At 44.5% G+C, this 19,726-nt stretch overlaps 1 protein-coding gene across 2 annotated transcripts in view; it reads left to right on the top strand.

Annotated features, from left to right (window-relative positions):
* LOC121287346 overlaps positions 1 to 19,726 on the top strand; it is an 88,669-nt gene that overhangs the window by 29,740 nt on the left and 39,203 nt on the right. For both annotated transcript variants that reach the window (XM_041205134.1, XM_041205133.1), the window contains exon 2: positions 1,151 to 1,326. In XM_041205134.1, coding sequence (XP_041061068.1) covers positions 1,178 to 1,326 — 149 coding nt within the window. In that variant the 5' untranslated portion in view covers positions 1,151 to 1,177. The remainder of the gene's footprint in view (positions 1 to 1,150; positions 1,327 to 19,726) is intronic.

Below are 19,726 nucleotides of genomic sequence, written 5' to 3'. Positions count from 1 at the left end.
CATAATTTTGTTACTTCTATCAAGTCGCCCCCTCAATCTCCGTCGCTCTAGTGAGAACAATCTGAGTTTCTCCACCCTCTCCTCATAGCTAATAACCTACAGACCAGGCAGCATCCTGGTAAACCTCCTCTGCACCCTCTCCAACACCTCCATATCCTTCTGGTAATGTGGCGACCAGAACTGCATGCAATGTTCCAAGTGTGGCCTAACCAAGGTTCTATACAGCGGCAGCATGACTTCCCAGCTTTTATACTCAATACCCCTGCCAATGAAGGCAAGCATGCCACATGCCTTCCTGCCTACCTTATCCACCTGCGTTGCCACTTTCAGTGACCTGTGGACCTGTACACCCAGAACCCCCAGCCTGTCAATGCACTTAAGGGTTCTGCTATTTACTGTATAATTCCTGCCTGTAATAGACCTTCCAAAATGCATTACCTCGCATTTGTCCGGATTAAACTCTATCTGCCATTTCTCCGCCCAAGTCTCCAACCGACTTATATCCCGTTGTATCCTTTCACAATCCTCTTCACTATCTGCAACTCCTGCAACCTTAGTGTCGTCTGCAAACTTACTAATTAGCCCAGTTACATTTTCCTCCAAATCATTTATGTATACTACAAACAGCAAAGGTCCCAGCACTGATCCCTGCCGAACTCTACTAGTCACAGCTCTCTATTCAGAAAAGCACCCTTCCACTGCTACCCTCTATCTTCTATGGCCAAGCCAATTCTGTATCCATGTTGCCAGCTCACCTCTGATCCCGTGCGACTTTACCTTCTGTACCAGTCTGCCATGAGGGACCTTGTCAAAGGCCTTACTGAAATCCATGTATATAACATCCACTGCCCTTCCATCATCGATCATCTTTGTCAATTTCTTGAAAAACTCGATCAAGTTAATGAGACACTATGGCTCAGTTGTTAGCACTCTTCCTTCTGAGTCATAAGGCTCTACATTAAGTTCTCCAGGGCTTGAGCACAAAAATCAAGGGTGAAACCCCAGTCTAGTGCTGAGAGAGTGCTGCACTGTCAGCATTTGTGTCCAAAAATGGCAATAAAGCTTATAGGTTATATGCTTATATACATGTGATAGTTGTAAAATATGACTACTTGGCAGCCTCGTGACACTTGGTTTTATTGTTTCACAGTTAAAAGATTCAAACTAAGGGAAGATCATGGCTCCTCTTCCTCTGCATAGAGTTGAAAAGGAGACAGGCTTTACACAGGACAGCCAGCCTCAGGTCCTTCTCTGTGGTTTTTTAGTGACAGGGGGAGCCTTCCTGCTACTGGTGCTTCTCACATTCCTCTGTAATAGCTGCCAAAGGTAAGGAATAATTATCACTTTTGCTGACCATATATTTATTTTCTTGTAAACTGTTTCTCATTCAGTCTGTATTTCTGCCTGTTTAGTGTGTGAGGAAATACATTGAGGCTCTGATTTTCGCCACGACAAGGAGGCTTTCCGTCATGGCGAAAATCACAGATATGGGCAAAAATTCTAAGCCTGGCCCCCAAACACAGCATTTCTTATCTTCACGGGGATGGTATTGGGGTTCACACTTGCATGATTCACGGAGGCGGCTGGTCATTTAAATCACCAGCTGCCTCCACTAAAGTGGGATCTTGGAAGGCCAGGAGATTGAAACCCAGAGTGTGTAGGTTAGAACAGGTAAGAGGAGGACCTAACTTGGTGAATTTGTTCAGATAGCCAAGGTACCCCCTCGAAGAGGTAAGGTAACCCTTTGGATAGGACCCAGGCCAACTTTGGGAGAGGTAAGGCACTTTTGGGATTGTTCAATTTAAACATGATTATGCTTTTTTTACGCTCAAACTCATTGGAATGGTCCAGCTGTCATTGAACTGTCAAGGAACTGTCCAAATTTCAAAGGACTGTCAGGGAAGTGTCAAAGCTATCAAGGAAGTGTCCAGGGATACTAGGTGTGTTGGCATGGAGGGAGTAAGGGCATATGGTAGGAAGTGGAGGGCATGGGTTTGCATAGGTGGTATGAGAGGCCATGGGGAGAGGAGGAATCGGTTGGCACAGGTTGGCATGGATGAGGCATAGGGAGTATGTGGGTGGTTTCAGTGGGGTGAGGGCTGAGAGCTGGAGGGATGTTTTTGGTTTTGACCTTTTCGTTTATTTATTTAAACTCAGTGCTAGTGCACAGAGACAGGCATTCCGCCCAGTCCACCTCTGCATCCAGCAGCCCCCACTGTCCTTCTGAGGTCACCTGCCCTGACTCCTATTTCAGCCTGCACCCGACACCACCACCCAGCCTCTTCCCCCATGGCACCACCACCACGCACTCCCCAACCGAAAATCTGTCCTGCAGGCGGACATTTTTAAAGGTTGGGTTTGCAAGGCCGGGACATATATCAAATCTGCGCACCTCACCAGGGGCAAAAATATGCGTCTTACTGTTCAGGAAGGAGATGTGATCCCTAGCACCAGTGGGATGACACAGACATCTGTCCCTGTAAGTTGGTTGAATAGACAAGAGTTTATTGGCATACTTATGTCCTTATATACCAGCCTGGAGGGTTATTGGCTGCATATATATAAATAGCATGTTTATGTTGAAGCAACTCCCTTTAATATGCCTGATTCCAACTGAAATTCTCCTGACCAGAACAGGTCTACGTAGCGTTGTATCTGCAGTTCTATGTAAATACTTGAAAGCAATGCAGAGGAACTTCAGGAGGTCAAAGAAACTCACTGAGCACCTATTAAACTGGAATTGTACTGGAAATGGTGTCAAACTCAATTGGTTTGAAATTTTCTGCTTTCAACTTTGCATCAGTTCTCTTCAAGATCAGGGCAGTACCTGACTGCAGACTTATTCCATAAATTTAACATTACTGCAAAACAGAAACCGTGCACTCTGCAGTGACAAGATACAACATGAATGTATCCAAAAAGAAATATGAAACCAATGAGCAGGACATTACATACAATTAGAAAATGCAGCCAAAGAGATCTCTGGGTGTAGCAGGCCTTTGCCTAAACATGATACATTCTATCTCTGAATGCTAATGGTCTTAAGGCCTACCACATATGCTTGGACTGCACCCTCTATCATAACCCGCAAAGTAGGCAGAAGGAACAATGTTGCCAGTGTTATGTATTGTGGAAAAAAGGTGCTACTCAGATATATTAAACAATCCTCTTAGTGTTGGTATGCCCATAATCCTGATAACATATGACTAGCCAAATGAGTTTTAGTGGCAAACCATCTATTTTGCAAATTTTGCATGTATATAATCCCCAGCTTCCTATAAATCATAACCTTTTCCTGGTGAAGAATGGAGTGACTTTGTAACAGCTCCTATTGCCCTTGCTTCTTCTAAAGGTCAATGCAATCTTCCTCTTAAATGCAGGGTCACCTCATTTCAGGATGAAAGCATCCAAAGCTTGCAAGAAGTTGAGGACAGTACTGGCTATCAAAGAAAAGTGTTCACTCTTTCTGTTAGACATTTGAAGCAGGCACAAATGATAAATTATTCAATAGATTGCGCATTATTTTTGCATAAAAAAATGTCCAAGAGCATATTCTGCGTGGGAACTGAAATGAAAACTATGTACCAGTGACTCAGGAATGGAGAGTTAATGTTTATTAAGCTACCTGAAGCACAGTACTGGATTAAAACAGTATAACAACAGAAAATATGAACAAATGATTGTAATGCTGAAACATTAAATGAACAATACTGTTGAAAAACTCTGAAAGTTAGAATCATCATCAGATTCATCAAGAAAAACAATTCATTGTCATCTAAGTCTTTCTTATGGTCCACATAGTAACTGGCTATGATCATTATCTTCTACCTGAGGTTTATCTCCAGCACACAGAACATCTGCAGTGGCATCCAAAGTGTTTGATATAAAGTAAGTTTGATATTTTACACTGATGCTATAAGGGCAGTTTTTCATTGGATCAGGAATGCCTGCTTATCTTACTTCCTTAAAGAGCCATAAAACTGTAGCCTAAGTAATGCCTGGTATGTGAAATATGACTAGATTTCTACCCTTTCTGAACTTTGAAAGCTGACCTTTCTTTTGGGCCAGAATAGTACTTCAGAATTAATCTCAAGTAACATAATTTTAAAATTCACAGTGAACCAGTTAAAAGGAATCCATATAAAAAATTCTTCACACAATGTTGTGAGAATGTGAAATGCAATGCTCCAAAACACCATGGAATTATGACTACTGAGGTATTTGTAAGAATCTAGACACTTGGGAAGTAAGGATATTAACCTTTTTTTATGCTTTCATGGGATGTGGGTGTCACTGGCGAGGGCAGCATTTGTTGCCCAACCTAACTGTCCTTGAGGAAGTGGAGGAAAGGCAAGGAATTGTGGATTTTAGAAGACAAAATGGCAGTTGATTGGCTGAGTTGGCCCAAGGTTGCTAAAATAGAAATTCCTTTTCAAAAGGCGAAAAATGAGTAAAGGATACATAACAGGGGTCTGAAAGCAAAAATGGTGTTTTGTAATTGCTATGTATAAAAATCTGAAGTTTCTCTAATGTATTTTGTAATAGCTATGTTAAAAAAATTTCCTCCTCTTCGCCTAAGATAAATGAAGCTTCAGATCTGATTACTGATTTTTATTCCGGATGCCTGAGAGTTAGTGAGAATTGAGTTAGCCACCTGGGGGCACTATTACATAGCACAGGATGGAAGATCCTACCCTACTGGCCTGAAATCTCTTCCAATTGTTTTTATATTGTTCCACTGCAAGTACCACTGGCTCCTAATGTGTGGAACTCATGCAGGTAGTAGCAACACCAAAGTAAACTTGCCAGATTCATGAAGGCTAGTGGCCAAGAAAGCCTCCAGGTAAATAAGTAGATAAAATTCCAAAGTAGATTTTACTGTCAGCAACAAAGCAATGGTACTTACTCACTGGTGGCCTTGAAGGAAGCTGCCCATAAAGATCTGGCAGTTTCTGTGGAGTGATTTTCCCCTTTCCTGGCAGCAGGTTAAATCTGGCATCAAGCCAAAGAGATGTCTTGGTGTGCATCAGTTGTGATGTTAGCAAGCAGGTAAACAGCCAATCACTTTGAAGTATTCTTACGCACTGCCAACTGGAAAGTTAAAAGCACTTAATATCCTTCAGTTTTAATTTAAATTTTCAAGTACCAAAATAAATGATACTGTTTGGATTAAGATGGAAGCCAAAACAAACAGAAACAAATTAAAGCAAAATTTTAAAAGATGTGTGTTTTTTTTACTCATTGTGGAGACAGTTGGCATTCCACAATTATAAAATTAGCTTCTCAAGGCCAATGAGAGTGTTTAGCAGTAATCAGGAAGTTAGTAAGCCATTCAAACCCCAGTTACACTTCGTTCCAGAGGTGTAACATTTTCAAGGATTTTTACAGCGAGACCAATTGTATAAGAGTGAAAGTACACACCAGCTTATAGATTTCCCATTGACTGCGGTTTGGGAGTGCATGAACCGCACATGCTCTGGAGAAGCATAGAATCACTCCATATAATTCTGCACATGTGCAGACTCCAGAAATTGTTGTCAATTTCAGTGGAATAATGACAGCAAACATTGGCAGTTTCACCGTCATTACCATCGCAAACTCTGGGCCATTGTTCAAAGGCAATTGTTCTTCATTTTTTTTTCTAGGCCAATCAGAAATATTGAAGAACAGTGAAGAAAGCTTAAACTTCTGTCCCAACAAAGTACACACTTTTACAATCACAGCTGACACTGTAAAAGGGTTCAAGGCAGTAGCTTCTGTTTCCAATAATCCCTCTTAAGAAAAAATAGAAAAGTTAGAGTTGCACAAATATCAAAAGTAATAAACAGTTTTGATTTTGATCTCTTGCCAATTCTATCATCTGAAGTTACAGTTATGTTCTCTTCTGAGGAATATTTTCATGTTGATTTTAATTACTATGTTAAAAGGTTTGGTAACTGATGCTTGCAAAAATTAGCAAATTTGTATAGTGATAATTGGGACTGAAGCTTTCTGGGAATTCATTCCAAAATACTGTCATAAAAATGCCCAACTTGGCTGGACTGCATTTTCTAGTAATTCTAAACCCTGGCCTTTAATGGTAATTCAATTCTGTTGAGCAAATACCATGCAAATAACAAAAAGATTACCAATCTTTCAAGGATGACCAAGTTCTTTTCAGGTAGCATATGAGTTTTCTATTCTAATCTACACCAAATCTCAACCAGATGAGCCACCTTTCAACAGAACTAAGGAAATTGTGACACTGCCTTACTTTCACGTACCTTCTGGCGACCAGCTTAACAATACACTAGTATTAAACCAAATTATCTGATGAACCTGACCATTCAATGTGCATCCTTTCCATATCTCGTGTATATTACATATATCTTAATTTGTTTCATTCAGCCTCGATTGTCCCATGCCTGTGTCATTTCTGCCATTTAACCTTCTCTTTTCCACGTAACCACTTTGCAAATAAGGAAGATGGAAATAGAGTCAGTTGATGGGTATTGGGGAGAGTGAGGGATGGGGGTCAAGGACAGAGGAAAATGGGGTGGGGCAAATGATGATATTGGGGAGTATGGGTCAGGCAGAAAGAGGGAATGGGGGTCTGGAAGAAAGGGAGACTGAGGATCAAGGAGATTGGGGCTCAAGTTTTGGAGGAGAGAGGGTGGAATTGGAAAATGGGGTGGGCGTGGGATCTAGTCATTTCTGTAGCAGCAATGTGGGGCGTGTATGGCATTCAGAGGGGAGCAGCCTGTAAGGAGGCGAGCGAAAGCTGGGGTTTAGAATGGGTAAATAATGAAAGATTGTTCCCACCAAATACAAGTGGGCACAGAGCAAAGATTTACACAGGAAGGACCAAAAAGAAGGGGTAAGGAAAATTTGCAAACTTTTTTTTATTCATTTATGGGATCTGGGTGTCGCTGGCTAGGCCAGCATTTATTGCCCACCCCTAAATGTCCTTGAGGAGGTGGTGGTGAGCTGCCTTTTTGAACCACTGCAATCCCTGAGGTGTAGGTACACCCACAGTGCTGTTAGGGAGGGAGTTCCAGGATTTTGACAGTGAAGGAATGGCGATATATTTCCAAGTCAGGATGGAGAGTGGCTTGAAGGGGAACTTCCAGGCGGTGGTGTTCCCATGTATCTGCTGCCTTTGTCCTTCTAGATGGTAGTGGTCAGGGTTTGGAACGTGCTGCATAAGGAACCTTGATGAGTTTTTGCAATGCATCTTGTAGATGGTACACACTGCTGCTGCTGTGCGTCGGTGGTGGAGGGATTGAGCATTTGTGGAAGGGGTGCCAATCAAGCGGGCTGCTTTGTCCTTCTTGAGTGTTGTTGGAGCTGCACTCATCCAGGCAAGTAGAGAGTATTCTATCACACTCCTGACTTGTGCATTGTAGATGGTAGACAAGATTTGGGGAGTCAGGAGGTGAGTTACTCATAGAAGGATTCTGAGACTCTGACCTGCTCTTGTAGCCACAATATTTATATGGCTAGTCCAGTTCAGGTTCTGGTCAATGGTAACCCATTGATGTTGAACTGAGGGATATTAATGCATGGGATACTGATGTAGATATCAAAACACAGTTTAAAAGGGAATGGGATAAATATCTGAAAGGAGGATTATAGAAGAATCAGTGGTGGGGATGGGGGCATTGGTCACTGGAGAGAGCGCCAGCATCTGGGGACAAATGGACTTCTCTCTGCTTTAATTTCTGTAATTCTGTGAAGACTCTCCTTAATTGAATCTGAGCTAAGGGAGTGATTTAGAAATGTTGGTGCTGTGTAGAGTTTAGGGCAAGTTTAATGATGGCAATGAGCAGGTCACATGGCTGCACATTGTGCAATGCAAAGGAATTCCTGATTGTTGTTTCAAGGTCAATATCAGACGGCTAAATGTTTACTACTAGGTACTGGTAGAATACCACCAGTTACATATAATCTGCCAGTGAGTTATTGTGTTACTGTTGGCATGGAGGGAATTTGAGTGTTAACAGCATTTTTATTTATTGGCGCAATTTTAGTGAATTACTATTAGTTGCTGTGGAATCAAAGTTCCTGTCTGGTTTCACATCGGCGAATCCAACCCCCACCTTCAGCTTCCTCTCTTTTTTGGCTTTAACCTTCCTTCTTCACCTGCTTACAGCTGAGCTCCTGCAATTCTCTGAACCTCACGCACAAAAGCTGCTGTCGCAAATCCCCAAGCAAAGGTAGACAACTACAGCAACTCAGCCATTATAACATAAATGCAATGATCACAGTGTCACATGATCATAAGCTACTTGGTCAGATATCATGTAATTAAACCTCCAAGAAAGTCCCCAACCAGAGTTGGCAACCCTAATGTCTGGTGGGCCTGCAGAGTCCAGGCATTTTTAATCAGTCTAAGAAAACCACTTCTGCTCCTCCTGGCCTTCAAAAGTGGAAGTTAAAAAGAAACCTCAGCAATTTTTTGAATGGCCTCCACCGACCCCTTCAAGGACGGCTGATTGGGCCACTCACTGGCTATTTGTGCCTCAAAATTGCAATTGGGATTCTATATGTTTGCCAAGGACGCCCAGTTTACATATTGCAGGTGGTCTGCTGCTTGAAACAGGTGATTTCTCCAGCTACCTATCTCAGGATCCTACCCCATGTCAGGTTAAATGAGGGATAAGCAACCCAATGTCATTTTCAGATTCTACTGCCCTGTTTATTCCAGAAAGAGTCCCTTAAAATCTGCCCTAACAAGAGTTTTTGCTGCTTATTGCATCAGCTGAACTCCCCCATTCTGTTAAAACCTTGTGACATACCTCAAAACTAACTGCTATTTGATTTCTGTAGAAGAGATTTTTGGAACTAACCAAATAATTTGTGGTGTTTGGGATCTTCACATTTGGAGCTACATGCGCATTTATTTCTTATATTCATTCTTTGAACCCCTGAAGCCCAACTGTAATCTGAAGACTAATTCGCATTCTAAAATTTTTACTGGGAGGTGTGTATATCATACAGACCTTGAAATTTTCATTCTGTAATTGCTTTGATTTCAGCATTAAGTCCAGTTACTTCTCTTGGTAAAATGTGTTTATCTGGAAGTCTTTGGGGAATATGTGTACTTATTAAAATAATTAAGATATCAGAGCCAATGAATCATTTGCCAGAATATTCAGCAGTGGCAGCAACTTAGCTTAAACTGAAGAAGGGGAACCAATGACTACTGTATTTATATAGCGCCATTAAAGAATAAAATGTTCTAAGGTGCAATTTACAGAAGTTTAAGACAGGCAAAGCTTGACATTGAGACCCATAAGGAGATGTTACAATAGATAACCAAAAGCATGGCCAGAGAGGTTAGTTTTAAGGAGTGTGTTAAAGGAGGATAGCAAGGTGCTTTAAGAACCATGTTTTTTTTAAATTTGTTCTTGCAATGTGTGTGGCTGACTAGGCCAGCATTTATTGCCCATCCCTAATTGCCCTTGAGAAGGTGGTGGTGAGCTGCCTTCTTGAACTGCTGCAGTCCATCTGGTATAGGTACACCCACAGTGCTGTTAGGGAGGGAGTTCCAGGTATTTGACCCAGCAACAGTGAAGATATGATGACATAGTTCCAAGTCCGGATGATGTGTGGCTTGGAGGGGAACCTGGGGAAGATAGTATTCCCATATATCTGCTGCCCTTGTCCTTCCAGGTGATAGAGGTCGCATGTTTGGAAGATGTTGTCAAAGGAGGCTTGGCTCTTGTAGCCACAGTATTTATACGGCTGGTCCGGTTAAGTTTCTAGAAACATAGGAAATAGGAGCAGGAGTGGGCCATTTGGCCAGTTGAGCCTGCTCTGCCATTCAAACAGATCATGGCTGATCATCTATCTCTACACCATTTTTCCCCACTATCCACATATCCCTTGATGTCTTTAGTATCCAGAAATCTATCAATTTCTGTCTTGAACAATGAGCTCCCACAGCCCTCTGGGGTAGAGAATTCCAAAGGTGAACAACCCTGTGTGAATAAATTCCTCCTCATCTCAGTCTTAAATGGCTTGCTTTTTATTCTGAGATTCTGTCCCCTGCTTCTAGTCTCAACCGCCAGGGGAAATATCCTACCCACATCTACCCAGTCACACCCTGTAGGAATTTTGTAAGTTTCAATAAGATTACCTCTCATTCTTCAAACGTATGGAGACTGCAGGTCCACTTTCCTCAATATCTCCTCATAAGACAATCCCTCCATTCCAGAGGCTGGCCTGGTGAACCCCTGTTGCACTCTCTCTATAGCAATTATGTCCTTCCTTAGATAAGGAGACCAAAACTATACAGAACACTGCAGGTGCAGTCTCACCAAGGACTTGCTTCATCAGGTTGGCACTGCATTTTTAGGTATGTCTGGTGCTGCTCCTGGCATGCTTCCTGCACTCCTTAATGAACCAGGGTCGATTCCCTAGCTTGATTGTATTGGTAAGGTGGGGGATATGATGGGCCACAAGATTGTGGTTGAATCCAATTCTGTTGCTATTGATGGCCCACAGCGCCTCATGGATGCTGCTAGATCTGTTCTAAATGTAGCCAATTTTGCATGTTGGTAGTGCTACACAACATTATGAGGGTACCCTCAGTATAAGGATGTACTTCGTCTCCACAATGAATATGGTATTGTCACTCGTACCAATACTGTCATGGACAGATACATCTGCAAAAGGTAGATTGATGAGGCGAGGTCAAGTAGATTTTCTAATCTTGGCAGTTCTCTCACCACTTGCTACAGGCTCAGTCTGGCAGGGATTAAGGATATTGAAGTCCCCCCACCCTGTATATTCATTGCCCTTGCTGCCCTCAGTGATTTTTTTCAGATAGTGCCCAGTGTGGAGGAGCATTGATTCAACAGCCTAGGCAGTACAGTTGGTAGTATTCAGCAAGAGGCTTCCTTCTTTACGTTTGACCCTAAGTAATGAGAGTTCTTGGGGTCCAGACATAATCTGAGGATGCCCATGACCACTCTCTCCCAACTCTGATGGGCTTGCCCTGCTGGTGTGACAGTTCTCCCAATTTTGACACTAGTCCCCAGATGTTGGTGAGAGGGACTTTGCATGGTCAACTGCACAGGATATGTATGTCATTTCTGGTGCATAGGTCAGTGCCAGGTGGTCTATCCAGTTTTATAGTTTGAATTTTCTGAAGCAGTTTGATACAACTGAGTGGCTTGTTAGGCCATTTCAAGCAACAGCCTAACATAGTCATCCTCACAGAATCATATCTTACAGAAAATGTCCAGACACCGCCATCACCATTCCTGGGTATGTCCTGTCCCACCGGCAGAACAGACCCAGCAGAGGTGGTGGCACAGTGGTATACAGTCAGGAAGGAGTTGCTCTGGAAGTCCTCAACATCGACTCTGGCCCACATTAAGTCATGGCATCAGGTCAAACATGGGCGAGGAAACCTCCCTCAGCTGATAAACCAGTGTTCTTCCAAGTTGAACACCACTTGGAGGAAGCACTGAGGGTTGCAAGGGTGCAGAATGTACTCTGGGTGGCGGACTTCAATGTCCATCACCAAGAGCAGCTTGGCAGCACCACTACTGACCGAGCTGGTTGACACAGCTAATAGACTGGGTCTGCGGCAGGTGGTGAGGGAACCAATAAGAGGGGAAAAACATATTTGACCTCATCCTCCCCAGGAGTGACCACCACACAGTCGTTGTGGAGATGAAGTCCCGACTTCACATTGAGGATACCCTCCATTTTGTTGTGTGGCACTGTTACTGTGCTTAATAGGATAGATTTCAAACAGATATAGCAACACAAGACTGGACATCCATGAGGCGCTGTAAACCATCATTAGCAGCAGAATTATACTCAAACACAATCAGTAACCTCATGGCCTGGCATATCTCCCACTCTACCATTACCTTCAAGCCAAGGGATCGACCCTGGTTCAATGAAGAGTGCAGAAGCACATGCCAGGAGCAGCACCAGGCATACCTAAAAATGATGTGTCAACTGATGAAGTGATAAAACAAGACTACTTGCATGCCAAACAGCATTAGCAACAAATCATAGAAATTGGGGGAAAACTCTCCACTGGTTGGAGTCATACCTAGCACAAAGAAATGTGGTTGTGGTTGTTGGAGGTCAGTCACCTCATCTCCAGGACATCACTGCTGGAGTTCCTCAGGGTAGTGTCCTCGACCCAACCATCTTCAGCTGCTTTATCAATGACCTTCCTTCCATCATAAGATCAGAAGTGGGGGTGGTTGCTGATGGTTGCATAATGTTCAGCACCATTTGTGACTCCTCAGATACTGAAGTAGTCCATGTCCAAAAGCAGCAAGACCTGGACAATATCCAGGCTTGGGCTGACAAGTGGCAAGTAACATTCACGCCACACAAGTGCCAGGTAATAACCATCTCCAACAAGATAGAATCTAAGCATCATCCCTTGATGTTCAATGGCATTACCAGCACTGAATCCCCCGCTATCAACATCCTGGGCGTTACCATTGACCAGAAACTCAACTGGACCAGCCATATAAATACTGTGGCTGCAAGAGCAGGTCAGAAGCTAGGATTCCGGCAACGAGTAACTCATCTCCTGACTCCCCAAAGCTTGCCCACCAACTACAAGACACAGGCCAGGTGTGTGTTGGAATACTTTTCACTTGCCTGGATGAGTGCAGTTGCCAAAACACTCAAGAAGCTTGACACCGGCCAGGACAAAGCAGCCCACTTGATTGGCACCACATCAACAAACATTCGCTCCCTCCACCACCAACACACAGTAGCAGCAGTGTGTACCATCTACAAGATGCACTGCAGGAATTCACCAAGGCTCCTTAGACAGCGCCTTCCTACCAACAACCGCTACTATCTAGAAGGACAAGGGCAGCAGATAGATGGGAACACCACCACCTGGAAGTTTCCCTCCAAGTCACTCACCATCCTGACTTGCAAATATATCATCATTCCTTCACCGTTGGGTCAAAATCCTGGAACTCCCTCCCTATGTGGGTGTACCATTACCTTTTCAAGGGCACCTAGTGATAGGCAATAAATGCTGGCCCAGCCAGTGAAGCCCACATCCCGTGAATGAATAAAAAAAAATACCGTCAGTGCTCAGGCTCATTTCATGGAGATGTAGCTGAGGCCCTAATAGCCGCAGGATTCCAGGAGGATGATGACAGCATGCAGTGAGGACATTCCACCGATGTTCACATTGCTCCTGTGAACATCTAACCACTGTGTAGCTGATGGCAGCTTGCTTGTGCTGTGTGATTAGGATCATATCATGGAGACGGAGCTGTGAAACTTTAAGTGCACCTGGTCCTTTGGCAGCCTTCATCACCTGTACCTTTCAGGACCACACTGTCACTGGACACAGATGCTGAAGAGAAGGGGGGGCCAGCTTCACCCCAAACGTGCTGAGAGCACAGAGAAAATGACAGAACGCTGTGACACCTGCCCAAGACATTCTGGCAGCAATGACAAGCATCATCAAGATGTAGGCATCACTGATGTGTCCAGTGAGTATGAAGCTGGACCATCACTTTGCTCTAAAGGTTACAAAGGGAAGAGGCCCTGGACTGAGACACCTGCCTTTATCTTGTACAGGAACCAAGGTTTCACATCTGAATGACATGAACACTGCTCATCATAACAAGGAGCCATAGGCAAGGAGACATCCTTAGGAGTTTATTTACAATAGTGAACATTATGTACAAATGATTAACACTTGTGCCCACACATTGCAACTACATCTTCGTAACCTTCCTAACCCTGTTGCTACGTCTGGGTGCTCCCCTGACATCGACAGCGGAGATGGAGGCAGCCTGCTGACTGCCACACCCTGTCTGTGATGACTCTGGCGAATGTTCTCTGGAGGGCTGAGTCCTGGAGGACCCCAGCCTGCTTTGTGTATCCTGCTGTGGGCCAGGTGCACCCTCCTCAGCCCATGGAGCTGGAGATGATGGGGTCACAGCAAGAGGGGATTTGGATCGGCTGGCCATTGCCGGAGTCACCTGGGTAGATGGCCCCAGGGTGTCGAGCTGCTGATGCTCCTCCATGTGGGTGCCTGACAGCCCATGGCTGACGCTTTGTGGAGAAGGTGAAGCTGGAGTGAGATCGAGCTGCCCAGCATCCCTCTCGTGTTGACACTGTTGGAGGTCAACTGTGGTGTCAGCGATAGAGTTCAGCCATGCAGCACCAACATCCTGGACCAAGGTCTCCATCCTGCCAGTATTGACCTCGGCGTGTCAGCATGATGGCGGGAACACCTCAGACTGAAGGCAGATTCCTCCATCATCCTTGCAATCTGAGGAGTGCACCAGACATCCCTCCCTGATGTTCCTGTGATTGTCTTTGCAGCTCCAACAACTGATTGAGGATCAAGTCATCTGACTCTGACTCAGTAGATTCCTTGCCTCCAGCAGTCCTTTAAGCGTGATGATCTCCAATGTCCCTGCCTCTGCCTGCTTTGGAACAGATTGTGTGCTGTGCTCATCAGATTGTGATCCCGCGGCTGCTCTATATCTAGATCCCGCTGAGGTGTGTGTTGCTGCGCTGGTGGAGGGTATGGGTGAGCACTGTGATGGGTCTTCAACGGTGCTGTCCTCAGGGTCCTCATCCAAGGTGCTCTCAGTGCTGGAGTCAGGATCAAGTTTGCCTGAGGTGGATGTGACAGATGTGCCTACGAGAGGAAGTGGAGATTATTAGTGCTTGGCAGCCACATTACACACAGAACAGTGCACTCAGAGTAGCATTGACAGAGGGATGATTGGTGCAGAATCCTCATGTTGATGTTTGCCGTCGGCCTCACCGTTGTCGGAGGAATGTTCCACATCTTCTCTGGCCAGCTCGAACGTGGGACTCTCGAACGGAGTGTGGACTTTGACACCTGGCACTGCACCCCCCCGTCTGGTCCCTCTCCTGCTGATTGTGCACGATCTTGTCCTTCATGAAGACAGATGGAGCGAGCGTGAGCAAGGCGCATGCCAGGCCAGATGAGAAGGATGCCAGGCGTGCATGTGCTGAGTGGAGCCATGGATGGGATGAGGAGGCAATCTGCAGAGGAGATGAGGCCAGATGGAGATGTGAGTGTGTGCGTGAGAGAGTGAGTGGTGATGTCCCTTGAGCTGGGAGTTAGTGAGATGGCAGTGAGTGCGTGATGGGCTTGTAAGTGGGTGAGTTGAGACTGATGAGACGGTTGACTTACCATGGCAGCGCGGATGAGATCATTCATTCTTTTTCTGCACTGGATGGCCAACCTCTTATGTGCGGCATTGACACTAACCACCTCTGCCATTGCCTCCCAAGCCGGAGTGGTGAGACTAATAGGCCTCTTGCAGCCAGACTGGGGGTAGAAGAATTTGCAGCATGCCTCCACAGCATCCAAAAAGCTGAATCACTGAATCAGGAGGGCTACCCTCTTCTTGGCTTTTGGGGCCATGTCTTCACTGGAGCAGTCCTGAGCCACAAGTACTGAGAACTATGAGCGAGGCTGCAGTTTAAATGTAGCACCCGGAGTGAGGAAGTGGTGAATTAACAGTCTGGTGGGTAAATCGTAGGCCCCTCATCAGTAAGGTGGCATGATTCCCTTGACTGCATAATCTTTTAAAATTTATTTATGGGGGATGTGGGCATCACTGGCTAGGCCAGCATTTATTGCCCATCCCTAACTGCCTTGAGAAGGTTGGGCGAGCTGCCTTCTTGAACTGCTGCAGACTCTGTGCTGTAGGTACACACTGTTAGGGAGGGAGTTCCAGAATTTTGACCCAGCAACAGTGAAGGAATGGCAATATATTTCCAAGTCAGGATGGTAAGTGGCTTGGAGGGGAACTTCCAGGTGATGGTGTTCTGATGTGTCTACTGCCCTTGTCCTTCTAGATGCTGGTGGTCATGTGTTTGGAAGGTGCTGTCTACGGAGCCTTGATGAGTTCCTGAAGTGCATCTTGTAGATGGTACACACTGCTGCCATTGTGCATCAGTGGTGGATGCAGTGCATGTTTGTAGATGTGGTGCCAATCAAGCAGGCTGCTTTGCCCTGGATGTGTCAAGCTTCTTTAGTGTTTGGGGAGCTCCACTCATCCAGGCAAGTGAAGAGTATTCTACCACACTCCTGACCTGTGCCTTGTAGATGGTGGACAAGCTTTGGGGAGTCAGGAGGTGAGTTACTTGTCACAGGATTCCTAGCTTCTGACCTGCTTTTGTAGCCACAGTATTTATATGGCTAGTCCAGTTCAGTTTCTGGTCAATGGCTAACCCACAGGGTGTTGATAGTGGGGGAATTCAGAGATGGTAATGCCATTTAATGTCAAGGGGCGATGGTTAGATTATCTCTTGTTGGAGATGGTCATTGCCTGGGACTTGTGAGGCATGAATGTTACTTGCCACTTGTCAGCCCAAGCCTGGATATTGTCCAGGTCTTGCTGCATTTGGACATGGACTGCTTCTGTATCTGAGGAGTTGTGAAAGGTGCTGAATATTGTGCAATCATCAGTGAACATCCCCACTTCTGACCTTATGATGGAAGGAAGGTCATTGATGAAATGGCTGGAGATGATTGGGCGTCGAACACTACCCTGAGGAACTCCTTCAGTGATGTCCTGGAGGATTGACCTCCAACGACGACACCATCTTCCCTTATGCTAGGAATTACTCCAACCAGTGGAGAGTTTTCCCCTGATTCCCATTGAATCCAGTTTTGCTAGGGCTTCTTGATGCCAAACCCGGTCAAATGCTGCCTTGATGTCAAAGGCAGTCACTCTCACCTCAACTTGGGTGTTCAGCTCTTTTGTCCATGTTTGAACCAAGGCTGTAATGAGGTCAGGAGCTGAGTGACCCTGGTGGAACCCAAATTGAGTGTCAGTGAGCAGGTTATTGCTAAGCAAGTGCCATTGATAGCACTGTTAATGATCCCTTCCATCACTTTACTGATGATGGAGAGTAGACTGATGGGACGGTAAATGGCTGGGTTGTACTTGTTCTGCTTTTTGTGTACAGGACATAGCTGGGCAACTTTCCACATAGCCGGGTAGATGCCAGTGTTGTGGCTGTGCTGGAACAGCTTGGCTACAGGCGCGGCAACTCCTGGAGCACAAGTCTTCAGTACTATTGCTGGAATGTTATCAGAGCCCATAGCCTTTGCAGTATCCAGCACCTTCAGCCATTTCTTGGTATCAGGTGGCGTGAATCAAATTGGCTGAAGACTGGCATATGTGACGCTGAGAACCTCTGGAGGAGGCCGAGATGGATTATCCACTCGGCACTGCCGCTTGAAGATTGTTGCAAATGCTTCTACTTATCTTTTGCAGGGAGGAAAGTGGCGGTATGGAAGGGAAACAGTTGATACGGCGAGAAAACCCGCCATTGTGGCCGGCGGGTAAAACATTTTTCACTCCGGCTACTGCACTTAGTGCAATTCTGGGATAATCCCACCCACTGTCTCACAAAATCTACCCCTGTATGTCAGGCAGGCTTACCACTAGAAGATCAAAACAATGAAATTACAGAACTAATTTCAATAATGACTGCACTCTAAATCCATTAACAAGACAACACCTAGGTTTCAGCAGAAGCGGCATCATTCAGCTTCAGAATTACTTCAGGCAATTGAAGTAGAGACAGTTGCCTAGACAGCAGTGAACAGTGTGATGCACACCAGTGGCATGGCAATCCAGTCAATATAAAGAAGTAAGTTTTTGAGAGAAAAGGGAAAAACATTGCCTGTACTTTTTCCATTGCCTACAACATAACACACTCAGAACACAGCAGTTGCATTTTAAGGTTAATTGACTCAATATTTCCTACTGTGCAAAACTGAACAAAATTGGCATTGAAGACACAGCAGCTATTAGAAGAGGTCCACAAATCCCAGCAATTGTTCTGAAAACAAATCCCTCATTAACTGCTGTCTTTGGTAAGAATTCCAAATGAGATCTTTGAAGGTTTATTTAGTAGTGGCATAGTTAGGTTTCATATAGTCCACCGAGCCAACATTGATTTTTGCATTATAATAGCATGGAATTCTGTTGTTATCTCTACAGAGATTATAATTGTTTCTTTTGTACATTAGATGAAAATGTTCTATTGGTTTCTATCTGCAGTGCACTGAAGGCCAAATAGTTACAGCCATTAAATAATTTATATGGTTTTTCCAACCCAAACTTGTTGGCTGCAAATTTCATGAATGATTTAACAGTCTGTAAAATTGACATCACATTTTGTAACAGTTTAAAGGGAGGGGTACTCACAGTAATGATCATGAAGTTTATAATGAATGTAGCATCTTATATATGAATGGATTGTGTAGACTATACTGAGCCATTATGTGCTGAAGTCTGCAATTACAATAATTTGTCCCTGTCCATGTAGAACATTTAATTGGATGTTAACATAGAATTAGAAAAGACAAAAAGACACAGAAAATGTTTTCAAATACAATAATGCCACATATATGCATAGCGTAACAAGTTTAAATTTTTAATTTAAAGGAAGGCTGTGTGGGTGATATTATAATGCAGATCTGTGCCAATGGTTTTTCACATGCCATGTTCCCAAGTGTGACCCTTGAGAGCTGCCTGGCAGGTTGCAGCCTCATTTCTCATGCAACAGTGAGGGTGAGCAATTGGAAAGCAAGTCAGGACAGGCTGTTCTTCTGTACTACCTTGGGGTTAGCTTGAGTGCTAGCAGTTTTGCAAGTAGGTTACTCTCTCAAACAGATGATCCTTACCAAAAAGAATGTAGGAAATATGCTAAAAGCATAAGCAGTTTGATATATGTTTACCTTTTAACAGTTAAACATTATTGTCATTAGTGATTTTGCAGTTCAGTTAAGTGGAAACAGTGCTTTCTAGGGTCTGTTTTCTCCCATTTTGTGCTGAATGTGCTGACCTATAGGACACAATTTAATGTCCCCCACCACCACCCCTAGTGGTGAGTTTGGAGGGGGAGGGGGAACACTTTATCGGGTGGGAGAATGTGGGCTGGGGACCCCACCACCTTCCCGTTTCCGCCCTATTAATTCCAGAGTGGGAAGGCTCATGGACGGCCCGGCTGCTAATTGAGGCCCATGTGGGCACTTAAGTGGGCAATTAATGCCCACTTAATGGCCTTGTCTGATTGCCACTGGTATACATCGAGCAGAGGGTAGGGGTGTCACCACGCTGGGACCCTGAAACAGTCTTCTGGGGACAGTCTGTCATTCAAAGAAACTAGGGCCTGATTGTGGGCCCCAGCATCAGGAAGGAACAGTGGTGAAGGGGGGGGTCCAGAATTGGACACTATCCAGTTGAGGTCAAACCAGTATTTTTAGAAAGGTCCACCATAATTTCCCTGCTTCTGTGCTCTGTGCCTCTGTTTATAATGCCCAGGATCCCGTATGCCTTATTAAACATTTTTTTAACCTACTCTGCCACCTTCAACAATTTATGCAGATGTAGCCTCAGGGTCCCGCTAATCCTGCACCTATTTTAGAATTATTCCCCTTACTTTACACATGGCCACCTCAACTGCATTACCCTCATCAACCCTCCCTCTCACCTTATCAAAAAACACTCAATCAAGTTAGTTCAACACAATTTGTCTTTAACAATTCCAAGCTGGCTGGCTTTCGTTAATTAATCCACATTTGACCAAGTGATTGTTAGTTTTGTTCCTGATTATCATTTCTAAAAGCTTTTTCACAACTGAGGATAAACGGACTGACCTGTAATTGCTGGGTTTATCCTTGCACCCTTTTTTGAGCAAGGGTGTAAACATTTGCGATTCTCTAGTT

Source organism: Carcharodon carcharias, chromosome 14 (assembly GCF_017639515.1).
Source record: "Carcharodon carcharias isolate sCarCar2 chromosome 14, sCarCar2.pri, whole genome shotgun sequence".
Taxonomy (NCBI): domain Eukaryota; kingdom Metazoa; phylum Chordata; class Chondrichthyes; order Lamniformes; family Lamnidae; genus Carcharodon; species Carcharodon carcharias.
The sequence above is the reverse complement of the archived record's forward strand: the minus strand, read 5'-3'. Positions and strand labels throughout refer to the sequence as shown.